Source organism: Hyla sarda, assembly GCF_029499605.1.
Source record: "Hyla sarda isolate aHylSar1 chromosome 2 unlocalized genomic scaffold, aHylSar1.hap1 SUPER_2_unloc_1, whole genome shotgun sequence".
Classification (NCBI taxonomy): domain Eukaryota; kingdom Metazoa; phylum Chordata; class Amphibia; order Anura; family Hylidae; genus Hyla; species Hyla sarda.
Window position 1 is genome coordinate 203,899 of NW_026607596.1, and position 12,669 is coordinate 216,567.

At 45.3% G+C, this 12,669-nt stretch overlaps 1 protein-coding gene across 1 annotated transcript in view; it reads left to right on the forward strand.

Moving 5' to 3' along the window:
• Positions 1–6,769: 6,769 nt before the first annotated feature.
• Positions 6,770–12,669, forward strand: part of LOC130298320 (uncharacterized) — a 57,641-nt gene continuing 51,741 nt past the window's right edge. The window contains exon 1 of the mRNA XM_056551251.1: positions 6,770–7,258. Coding sequence (XP_056407226.1) covers positions 7,134–7,258 — 125 coding nt within the window. The 5' untranslated portion in view covers positions 6,770–7,133. The remainder of the gene's footprint in view (positions 7,259–12,669) is intronic.

The window sequence follows — 12,669 nt, forward strand, 5'->3', positions numbered from 1 at the left end:
ATATTTGTAGGTGTGTTTTCTGTTTATTTATAGGTGTATATAGTTTGTGTATAGTATTGTACATAGTAGTGTATATAGTTAGTTATGTATATAGTATGTTTAATGTTATATTATTATAAAAAAAAATTTTTTTTTTTTTTTTTTAAGTATATAGTATTTATAGTAGAGATAGACATGGCAGTCGAACCAGTTTTGTTTTTGTAGTAATGTTTCTTTAGTATCCCGTTGTGGATTTATTTTCTTTGGTTTATATATGTAGTATGTAGTAAAGATGTGTGTAAGCATGTGTGTATTGTGTTTTCTGTGATATTTTCCCGAGTTTGGGTATTTTGAATTGAATTGAATTTATTTATTTATTTATTTTTGGTTTCTTGGTTAAATGTAGTTAATATATGGATATATATGTGTGCATGTGTGAGTGTGGTATAGTGTTGTTATTATTATTATAATTATTATTATTATTTAAAAAAAAAAAACATGGTGTGCAGTGTGAGTGCTTGTTGTGTTTTCTATTTGTAATGTATGATTTTTCCCGAGTTTGGGTGTTTTGAGTTAAAGCGAAATAGTGCTATATTTATGTTTCTTATGAGTGTGTTGTTTGGCTATGAAAGGTGTAGTTATAATATTTCTAGTTCTAGTAGGAAAGCTGGGCTGGCCGGTTAGGCAGGATTTTTGTTCTTTTATTTAAATGTAAAGTTTGGGTTTATGTTATTTCATGTTGTTGTTTTCCGTTATGGCAAAGTTGTGCTGGTTTATGTTTTGTTATGATTTGTATTTTTCTAATAAAAGATTTACAGGATATAACTCAGGATCAGTACAGGATAAGTAATGTATGTACACAGTGACCTCACCAGCAGAATAGTGAGTACAGCTCTTTAGAATAATACAGGATATAACTCAGGATCAGTACAGGATAAGTAATGTAATATATGTACATAGTGACCTCACCAGCAGAATAGTGAGTACAGCTCTTTAGAATAATACAGGATATAACTCAGGATCAGTACAGGATACGTACGGGGGAGGGGATTATCAGATTATGCAAGTGAGGGGAGGATACCCCCGGCGGTGGGTCCCTTGCTGCGGCCTTGATCCTGGAAGCGGCCGTGTGGGGACTGAGAGGAGCGGGAGACTCTCTATGCTCCGCTCTTCTCTATGATGCCGCCCGTGACGTTGCACCACACGTCACGTCACGTGACCATCTCCCAGACAGCCATTGCGGTACTGGCTGCCTGGGAATGAGTGACGGCGGCGGCGAACATAAAAAGGTAGCGTGCGGCGCAAACCCGCCCCCCCGCCCAGTCCTACTAACATTTTGGCCGGGCCCCTGACGCCTGGCCCGCCAGCCTTTATCAGCTTTATGGGGCAAAAGGGGAGAGCTGCTTTTGGGCCCCCAGGAATTACAGGGCCCGGTGCAGCTGCCCCTTTTGCTCCACACCCGGCACACCCTGTGCGCACGCCTATGAGTGTACATGGGTGACAGAGGGGTGTAGAGGAGTGTACATGAGTGACAGAGGGGTGTAGAGGAGTGTACATGGGTGACAGAGGGGTATAGAGGAGTGTACATGGGTGACAGATGGGTGTACATGGGTGACAGAGGGTTGTAGAGGTGTAAATGGGTGACAGGGGTGTAGAGAGGTGTACAAGGGTGATAGATGGGTGTAGAAGAGTGAACATGGGTGACGGGGGCATAGGGGTGACAGAGGGGTGGACAGGGGGTGGACATGGGTGACAGGAGGGTGGAGAGGGGAGACAGGGGGTCAGAGGGGTGGACAAGGGGGTAATAGAGGGACAGGAGTGACAGAGGGGTGGACTGGGGTAACAAAGGGACAGATGGGTGAACAGGAGGGTGGACATGGGTGACAGAGTGGGGGTGGACATGGGTGACGGGGGGTGGACATGGGTGACGGGGAGGATTACATGGGTGACGGGGGAGGGATTACATGGGTGACGGGGGAGGGATTACATGGGTGACGGGGGAGGGATTACATGGGTGACAGGGAGGGTGGACATGGGTGACAGGGAGGGTGGACATGGGTGACAGGGAGGGTGGACATGGGTGACAGGGAGGGTGGACATGGGTGACAGGGAGGGTGGACATGGGTGACAGGGAGGGTGGACATGGGTGACAGGGGCGTTGGACATGGGTGACAGGGAGGGATTACATGGGTGACAGGGAGGGATTACATGGGTGACAGGGAGGGATTACATGGGTGACAGGGAGGGATTACATGGGTGACAGGGAGGGATTACATGGGTGACTGAGGGGTGGACATGGGTGACTGAGGGGGTGGACATGGGTGACAGGGGGGGTGGACATGGGTGACAGAGGGGTGTACATGGGTGACAGGTGTGTAGAGGAGTGTACATGGGTGGCAGAGGGGTACAGAGTAGTGTACATGGGTGACAGATGGGTGTACATGGGTGACAGAGGGTTGTAGAGAAGTGTAAATGGGTGTCAGAGGGGTGTAGAGAGGTGTACAAGGGTGATAGATGGGTGTAGAAGAGTGAACATGGGTGACGGGGGCATAGGGGTGACAGAGGGGTGGACAGGGGGTGGACATGGGTGACAGGAGGGTGGGGAGGGGAGACAGGGGGTCAGAGGGGTGGACAAGGGGGTAAAAGAGGGACAGGAGTGACAGAGAAGGGTGGACTGGGGTAACAAAGGGACAGATGGGTGAACAGGAGGGTGGACATGGGTGACAGAGTGGGGGTGGACATGGGTGACAGGGGGTGGACATGGGTGACGGGGGGGATTACATGGGTGACGGGGGAGGGATTACATGGGTGACGGGGGAGGGATTACATGGGTGACGGGGGAGGGATTACATGGGTGACAGGGAGGGTGGACATGGGTGACAGGGAGGGTGGACATGGGTGACAGGGAGGAAGGACATGGGTGACAGGGGGGGTGGACATGGGTGATAGGGGGGGTGGACATGGGTGACAGGGGGGGTGGATATGGGTGACGGGGGGTGGACATGGGTGACAGGGGGGTGGACATGGGTGACAGGGAGGGATTACATGGGTGACGGGGAGGGATTATATGGGTGACGGGGAGGGATTACATGGGTGACAGGGAGGGATTACATGGGTGACTGAGGGGGTGGACATGGGTGACTGAGGGGGTGGACATGGGTGACAGGGGGGATTACATGGGTGACAGGGAGGGATTACATGGGTGACAGGGAGGGATTACATGGGTGACAGGGAGGGATTACATGGGTGACGGGGGGGTGGACATGGGTGACTGGGGGGGTGGACATGGGTGACTGGGGGGGTGGACATGGGTGACAGGGAGGGTGGACATGGGTGACAGGGAGGGTGGACATGGGTGACAGGGAGGGTGGACATGGGTGACGGGGGGTGGACATGGGTGACGGGGGGTGGACATGGGTGACTGGGGGGGTGGACATGGGTGACTTGGGGGGTGGACATGGGTGACTGGGGGGGTGCACATGGGTGACTGGAGGGTGGACATGGGTGACAGGGAGGGTGGACATGGATGACAGGGGGGGATTACATGGGTGACATGGAGGGATTACATGGGTGACAGGGAGGGATTACATGGGTGATAGAGATGGACAGGGAGGTAAACAAGGCAGATATGGCTGACAGGGGGGGGTGGACATGGGTGATAGAGATGGACAGGGAGGTAAACAAGGCAGACGTGGCTGACAGGGGGGGTGGACATGAGTGACGGGGTCGGGGGGGAGGGGTAGAGTGTGGACCTGGGTGACGGTGGGGGGATTTAGACAGGGTTGAGAAGGTGAACAGAGGGGTGGAAAGGGTACGGTACCTTAAGCAAGCCGGCCCGCACAGCTTGCAGTTCCACAGGAGGCACGGGAGTACGGCGCTGGTGCAGCTCGTTCCGCCCCAGGGCACCATATCCGGCTCACTGCGCCGCAAGGGAGAGGGGGACGGAGGGGGACACAGGAGACGGAGAGTGAAGGAGGGGGATGCGGGGGACACAGGGAACAGATGGGGAAGGAGGGGAACACGGGTCACGCGGCAGACGCAGGGGACGGAGGGGAACACAGGAAACGCAGGAGATAGAGGGGGACGCTGTGTGCGCAGTGCGCACGCAGACTTCCCTTCCCCCCTGCGCCGTCAGGCCGGGGCGGGACATTTAAAAAAAAATAATAGTAAAAAATAAAAAAAATCACGGCAAAATCCAGCGGCACCACGGGCAGTGCTGAACGGCACACACGTGTGCCGCGGCACCGCGGTTGGGAATCACTGCTATATACTGACCCCCATATATATGAATGTATACTATATACTGACCACATATATATGAATGTATACTATATACTGACCCCCGTATATATGAATGTATACTATATACTGACCCCCATATATGAATGTATATTATATACTGACCCCCATATATATGAATGTATACTATATACTGACCCCCATATATATGAATGTATATTATATACTGAAACCCCATATATATGAATGTATACTATATACTGACCCCCATATATATGAATGTATATTATATACTGACCACATATATATGAATGTATACTATATACTGACCCCCGTATATATGAATGTATACTATATACTGACCCCCATATATGAATGTATATTATATACTGACCCCTATATATATGAATGTATACTATATACTGACCCCATATATATGAATGTATACTATATACTAACCCCCATATATGAATGTATACTATATACTGACCCCCATATATATGAATGTATACTTTATACTGACCCCATATATATGAATGTATACTATATACTGACCCCCATATATATGAATGTATACTATATACTGACCCCCATATATATGAATGTTTACTATATACTGACCACACATATGAATGTATACTATATACTGACCCCCATATATATGAATGTATACTATATACTGACCCCCATATATATGAATGTATACTATATACTGACCCCCATATATGAATGTATACTATATACTGACCACACATATGAATGTATACTATATACTGACCCCCATATATATGAATGTATACTATATACTGACCCCCATATATATGAATGTATACTATATACTGACCCCCATATATATGAATGTATACTATATATTGACCACATATATGAATGTTTACTATATACTTAGCAACCAATCAGATCGCTTCTTTCATTTTTGAATAGGCCTCTGAAAAATGAAAGAAGCAATTTGATTGGTTGCTATGGGCAACTCAGCAGCTTTTCCAGGAAAGTAAAGTTTAACCACAACACTGTAACACTGTCCACCCTGGGACTCGAACCAGTGACGGTTTCCCATCCCACTGTACTGCCGAGACGGTCCTGCTTATCTTACATGCAGTGAGATCCCCATAGACCACAATTAGCCTATTGGTTTTATTGGGCAAAAAATCACAGAGTTGATGCACTAGTCACAGTTCTCTATACCATTAATGAAGGGAGGGCTCAATATTCGCAAATTTGCGCATATGCGCACAAATTTTCACATATGCGCAAAAAAAGCGAATATTCGTAATTATGAATATATAGTGCTATATTTGCAATATTCGCAAATTCGCGAATATGCTATATTCGCGATTAAAATTTGAATTGCGAATATTCGTGAGCAACACTAGTCGCTGCAAATACAGTGAAGGAGTTTAAACATGCATGGGATAGGCATAAGGCTATCCTTCATATAAGATAGGGCCAGGGACTATTGATAGGATTCAGATTATTGGGCAGACTAGATGGGCCAATTGGTTCTTATCTGCCGACACATTCTATGTTTCTATACTGTATGGATATCAGAAAAATGGTTCCAAGCTCTTATTTCTTTATTAAATTCACTACTTTGGGGCAGGAAAGCACGAGAATGAAATATGTTTCTTTAACGTTAGCTGAGCACGATGGGGGTTGGGCACTTTTTTTTTTTTTTAGGTACTTTTTAGCACTAAAATTGCAGACTATTATGAGAAGGAGGGAAAATGTAGTCCTATTTTTTCTCTCTAAGGGTATGTTCACACTACGGAATTCCCGCGGAAATCCACCGGCGGAATTCCGCAAGCCGAATTCCACGGGCGGAACTCCGAGAGCCGAATTCCGCGGTGTGAACTTAACATTAATGTGAATGGGTTTCCGCGAGAGCCGTTCACACTGCGGAATTTCAGCGCCACTGAAATTGTTCCGCCCAAAGAAAGAACATGTTCATTCTTTGCACGGAAGTCCGCGAGCACTGCATAGCTGTCAATAGTGACGGCTCAGTGCCGCCCGGTCCTACCGCCACCGCCGGCTGCCAGTCTGAATCTTCGCTCACTGAATTCAGCGAGCGGAGATTCCATTCACACACTGTAGTGTGAACATACCCTAATGGGTCGTTATAAGGATATTTTTGAGATTTTGGAAGCTGGGATACTCACTACACCCATGCATATCTAGATAATTAAGTATGGGAGGAACTTAAAAAATGTTTAAAATCACATGGAGATTTGACTTTACTTCATTATGGTCGAATAAAGCACTTAAAGAATTCCTTAAAATTAAAGATTCACTCTTTTGGATGAAAAGGGGCTTATTTATGTAAATCAATTATACGCTTTAGGTCAAATAAAGTCGTTTGAAGAGATAGCCCATAAGTGTGTGGGGGGAAGACAATCAGAAACATTGTTTTTAACAAATAAGTAACACAGATCATAAACCAATAAAAGGAGAGATTGGAGATTTCAGGGATTCTATATATAAGAAAAGTTTAATTAGACTATTTCCTTATGCGAAGTTGCTGTCTCGGCATGCTGGGAGTTGTGGTTCTGCAGCGGTTGGGGGTTCACAGCTTGAAGACCACTGCTATAGAGGGTGCAAATGTATCTGAGCCCTGGAACTCAAATAATGTGAAATATGAGATGATCAAAATGGAGCCCCTGCACTAATTACTTGGGTTCTGAGGTCTGTAAGGTCCATAGTAAAAACATCAGGTTCTGTCTATAGCAGATACTAAATCATGGCAGCTCAAAGAAACAAGCAGTCATTCTGACATGTCACATGTGATGTCATAGACAGCTGGAGGCCTGACATTCCACTGACAGCCGCCCGAGCCTTCAGTCAGTTCCAGTGCGATTAGTGAGAATAGTGAGATTAGCGTCTTCTTCTTCTACTTGTCTGAAATGGAGCTAAAAGGACTGGGGTTCGTCCCCCTCCTGTTGGGGTTTTGGTGTGCGGCCTGGCTTGCCACCAGCTACATCATGACGGTCGTCCTCGGCCATGCAGCCTCGCCACTGATGAGCATCAGGTAAGATAAACAAGCACATGATTCTTATTTCATGGGTTGGGAGTGAGGAAATATCCATAATAACATTGGTTTCTTTTCCTTCACAGTGATGTGGGAAATGTCTTTCCCGAAAGCATATTATTCAGAATTGGATTCATAGGGATGTCCATTGGCACTTTGGTACTAACCTTTCTTATTTATAAGTATATGGTTATGCATACTGAAGAGTTCAGGGGTCATCAGGTCCTGATCCAGAGGATCCTGCTGGCCATTGTGTGGGCCTCCTGTTTTTCCACAGCTGTTATGCATGTATTGTCCCCCGAAGAATATCCCAGGATACACTTTGTCAGCACGATAATTTCCATTACATGTGAAGCCTTATACTACCTTGGGCAGTCCATCCAGATGTATAAATTACCAGGAGCAAAAAAAGTCATCCACCATAGTAGATGCACCTGCTGTGGCCTGACTTTTGTCTTTTTTAGTTTTCTATTTTGGATATGAAACATTAAAGGAATTATTCCATAATGATGAAGACTGGGACGAGATCCGTGAAATCCCCATCATAATCATCGAGTGGGTGATGCTTCTACTGATCCTGATAAACATCGTGACCTATTATTCCACCATGCAGAGGTTATTGTTGACCGTCTCCAGAAACAGCTGCACACTCTCTCTTAGAGTAAAAATTGATGACTTCGGGGTGTAGACCACCACGGGGGCCATCAAGTGGACTTCTGGGAGAGATACTGCACAGGACACGGAAAACATCTAAAGAAGAATAACTGGGGGACTACATATGGTGCCAGTAATCATGACACAATAATATGAGCTGGTGATATTACCTATACAAAAAAAAATAAAAAAAATAATAAAAAAATATTGGTGTGTGAAGTGTAATACCTAGTTAGAAAAACAGAATCAAATTCATCATTATAACCCCCCTCTGCATTACCCTGTTTATTATTTTTCAAGCAAGCACTTTGTTCTAATTCGTCCACTCTCTGGCGTGCTCCTTGTATAAGGGGTTTGGGATACCCTTTTTGTTTAAAACGATCCTCCAGGTTCTCTAGTTGTTGTAGGTATTTTTGTGTGGAAGAACAATTCCTTCGGATTCTTTTCATTTGACCGAATGGAATGTTCTTCTTCCATTATTTAAGATGGCAACTGTTAAAGTCGAGGTATCTGTTTGCATCCACCTCCTTTAAAATAGTTGGCAGTATGCGAACAGCCATCCTGAATATAGATATTTAAATCCAGGAACTCACATTTTTTGGGGGGACTGATGCAGCGCTGCCTTTGGATATCTCTGGCTCTGCCATAGCGCTTTTTTTGAGGGGGCGTGTCGGCTGCCCCTTCGTCTGGTGGTCAACACTAGTGTTGCTCGCAAATATTCGCAATGCGCGAATTCGCGAATATTCGCCAATATAGCACTATATATTCGAAATTACGAATATTGTTTTTTTTTTTTTCACAATACACATCACAGTGATCATCCCTCTCTGCTTCCAGCTTGTGTGGTGTAAAGAAGGCTCTAATACTACTGTGTGAGACTGGCGTATGAATTTTCGCATATGGGAAAATTTGCTTATGCACATTTTCATTTATGCAAATTTTCGCATATGCAAAAATATTACGCGAATATTACGAATATGCGAATTTAGCGAATATATGACGAATATTTGTCCATATATACGCGAAATATCGCGAATTCGAATATGGCCTATGCTGCTCAACACTAGTCAACACGCGCTATCTGGCCAGCGAGCCAGGGCCCCGTACAGGAGATCACGGGGCCCCCCAGCAGTCGGACACCCCACAATCTGAAATGTATCCCCTATCCTTGGGATAGGGGATGTTTTTCAACACTGCACTACTCCTTTAATGGCCTCCAAAATGAAGTTCCTCTGATGTATGGGCATCAAGGGATCTTCCACTAAAAAAGATCACACAGCTTCCACTCCTCTGTCATGTGGGATGTTACTATATAATGAAGCAATATCTAGCGTTGCCCACATATAGTCCTCTTCCCGTATGATATCTTTCAATAGGGTTAATAAACGCCCATTTATCTCTGAGGTATGCTGGTAAAGACACCGCACATTTCTGTAACTGATGGTCTATATATTCAGATAAACATCTGGCAACTATCGGGCGAACAGGTGTTTTTTTTTTCGGTCTTTATGTACATTAGGTAGAAAATAAAAATAAGGTACATTTGGTTTGGGGTTAAATATATATCATGTTTTTCCCTCTTAAAGGGGTACTACGCACCAAGACATCTTATCCCCTCTCCAAAGGACCCCCGTGATCTCGGTTGCGGCACCCTGTTGTCATCACTGCACAGAGAATACAGGGGCCAGCACATCGGCATAGCCATTGACTGTCCTGGCATGCTGGGAGTTTTGCTACAGCTGGAACTCTTTTTATTAGAAAAATATAAAACTTTTACAAAACACAAATACAATGCTTAATCAGCTGAAACATAAGGATGAAAAAGTAACAAATATAAACTCTTTGTTACAGAATAAAAGGACCTACCTAACCAACCAGCCCAGCTTAACTCAACTACCAAATAATGCCTGATACTACTAATTCTTACCTATTATCCTTCCAAACACACATACACACACACATTAATTACCAACAAAACATAAATATAGCTTTCCTTAATTAAGTTTTAACTGAAAACATCCGAATAGGAAACTTATCCCCACATACCATACACAAAATGCATTAAACAAAAATAAATAGGGCTAACTGCCATAAAAATAATAAGGAAATAAATAAAATAATTCCATCTTGGAAATACCATTAATTTTACACACAGACAACAACCAATACTCACAATACATATTAGATCATAACAACGAAAAAAATAAAAAAATAAAATAAAGTAAAAAAAAATAAAAAAAATTATAATAAAAAGAGGGCTTATTGCCATAACTAAAAATAATTCCAACTTGGAAATTTCATTTATTTATTTATTTTTTCCCCTTTCTCCTTTCCCTTCTCTTTAAACTATAGTAACACACACATGCATGGATACATTACCATAAGGGGGAAAAAATAAACACAATAATATCAACTAAAAGCTGGTCCGACTGCCTTTACCCAACAATGAGGTATAACACTATACAAAAATACATAAAACTATTTATACTTATGAAATACATGTAAACAAGAATAAAACCTAAAGAAAAATAACCTACACTATGAACTCTCCCATCACCCACACCACTCCCACTGGACATGGTCAGAGTTCGTGTATCACAGTGTTTTTTTATTTTTTTTTTACTGAAACAGTCATTGTCCATAAACTGACCCAAGTCAGACCCAAAGCATCACCCCCTCCCCCCAACAACCCCCACCCAACTTAAAATTAATCCCCCCCCCCCACTATTATTAACTAACTCAACAATGTACTAATTCACTACAACCACAGAAATAATATGAAAAACAAAGTAATACAGTACTTCAAACCCCCACCAGGCCCAAGATTGGTTGCCTGCAAGCCCTTTACATTCAAATTACAGAAAACAAAACAAAAAGCTAGAGTGACATGCATAGCCCACCACCAGGAAGAAGGATGGCAATCCTGATAAAACTAAGTTTCAAAATGCTTACCCTATGAACCTTACTTCTAACCCTATCGCTATCCCTTCATAAAACTGACCCTATACTCACCCTAACATCTATATACTGTCCCTAACCAAAATTAAGGTACATCAAAAGAAAACCCTCTCCACAGGAGAGAAGCCCTACTGGTACCAAGACTGCCATACTCCAAAGACCTGATCTTCCCGAGGTCACCAGTGATGTTCCTACATACCTCCACCTCGGAGAGGACTTTCTGTTGGGTCGATACTAAGCACCGTGCATTCCACGTGTAGTACCTAACCACTAAGCTAACTAAGAATAAAGTGCCCCGATCACGGCCACCCAGGTTCCTGAATGCCCCATAAGCCCACTCCGGATAGGAAAGGCCGGCAAGTTGACTCCAGCCGATGGAAGCACCCACCCTGTTGTAAACCCCTATATTAAAGGGACAATGAAGCAGGAAGTGGTCCATGCTTTCCAGCGTGTCCCCGTACTCTTCTCGGGGACATCCCCGGTCATCAGAGTTCCTGTACTTCAGGTTGTCCCTCACATATAGCTTCCCCTGAAAGCAGCGCCAGGCCAAGTCCCAAAACTTCTGGGGGATCCTTTTCATATTTAAAAGATGCAATCCCACCGTCAGATCCCGACCTGGGCAGTCCCTGAGCGCCAGAGGCTTCTGGAAGTGGGTCAACAGAACCCGTTTGTCAAGGAACTGCCTTGACTGGGTCCTGATCTCCCACACTCCCAGACCCCACCGACGTATCGCCTTCAGAGTCGGGGTAGCGTAAGCCGGAAGATATCCATGTGGTGTACGGAGGTCCTTCACTTGCCCTCCTGTCTCCCATTCCTGGAAGAAAGGCCGAAACCATTCCCTGCAGGAGAGTACCCACGGAGGAGCCCTCTCTGACCAGAGGTTTGCAATGTTGGCTTTCAAGAAGGTGTTCGTTAAGAACACCACAGGGTTTACCATAGATAAACCCCCTAGTCTCCTCGTGCGGTACGTAACCTCCCTCTTGACTAGGTTCAACCTGTTCCCCCATAACAGTTGGAAAAACAGGCTGTAGACCCTAGTGTAGTAAGCCTCTGGTAAAATACATACGCTGCCCAGATAGATAAACAAGGGGAGCAGGTACGATTTGATCAGGTGTACCCTTTCCCTGAGGGTCATAGACCAACCCTTCCACTGGTCCACCCTCTGAGTGGCATCCTGGAGCTTACCATCCCAGTTTTTGGTGGGATAATCATCCTGGCCGAATGTGATGCCCAAAACTTTTGCTGAGTCTTGGGGCCCTGGAAGGGTGTCCGGGAGATCAAACGTGGGGTCTCCCCCTCCCAGCCAGAGACTCTCACACTTATCCTGGTTGATCTTAGACCCGGATGCCTCCGAGTAGCGGTCCACTTCCGACATCACCACATCGGCCTCCTCTCTCGAGGAGAGGAAAATGGTGACATCATCAGCGTACGCCACCACTCTCTGGGCGACACCCGGCTCCGCCAGAATCATCCTGACTCCCGCCAATGGTCCGCAACTCACCCTCCTAAGGAAGGGATCGATCGCAAATACATATAAGAGCGGGCTCAAAGGACAACCCTGACGGACTCCAGACCCCACCTCAAAGAGCGGCCAGACCACCCGTTCACCAGCGGGAAACTCTCTGCCCCTGCATACAAGATCTTAAGCCAATTAACAAAAGTACACGGTAAGCCATATCTCAGGAGGACGGACCAGAGGTAGTCATGGTTCACTCGATCAAATGCTTTGGCCTGATCCAAGGAAAAGTAAGTACCCCTTCCAGAGACCCGCACTACTCCGCTCCACTGCCTCCCTGACA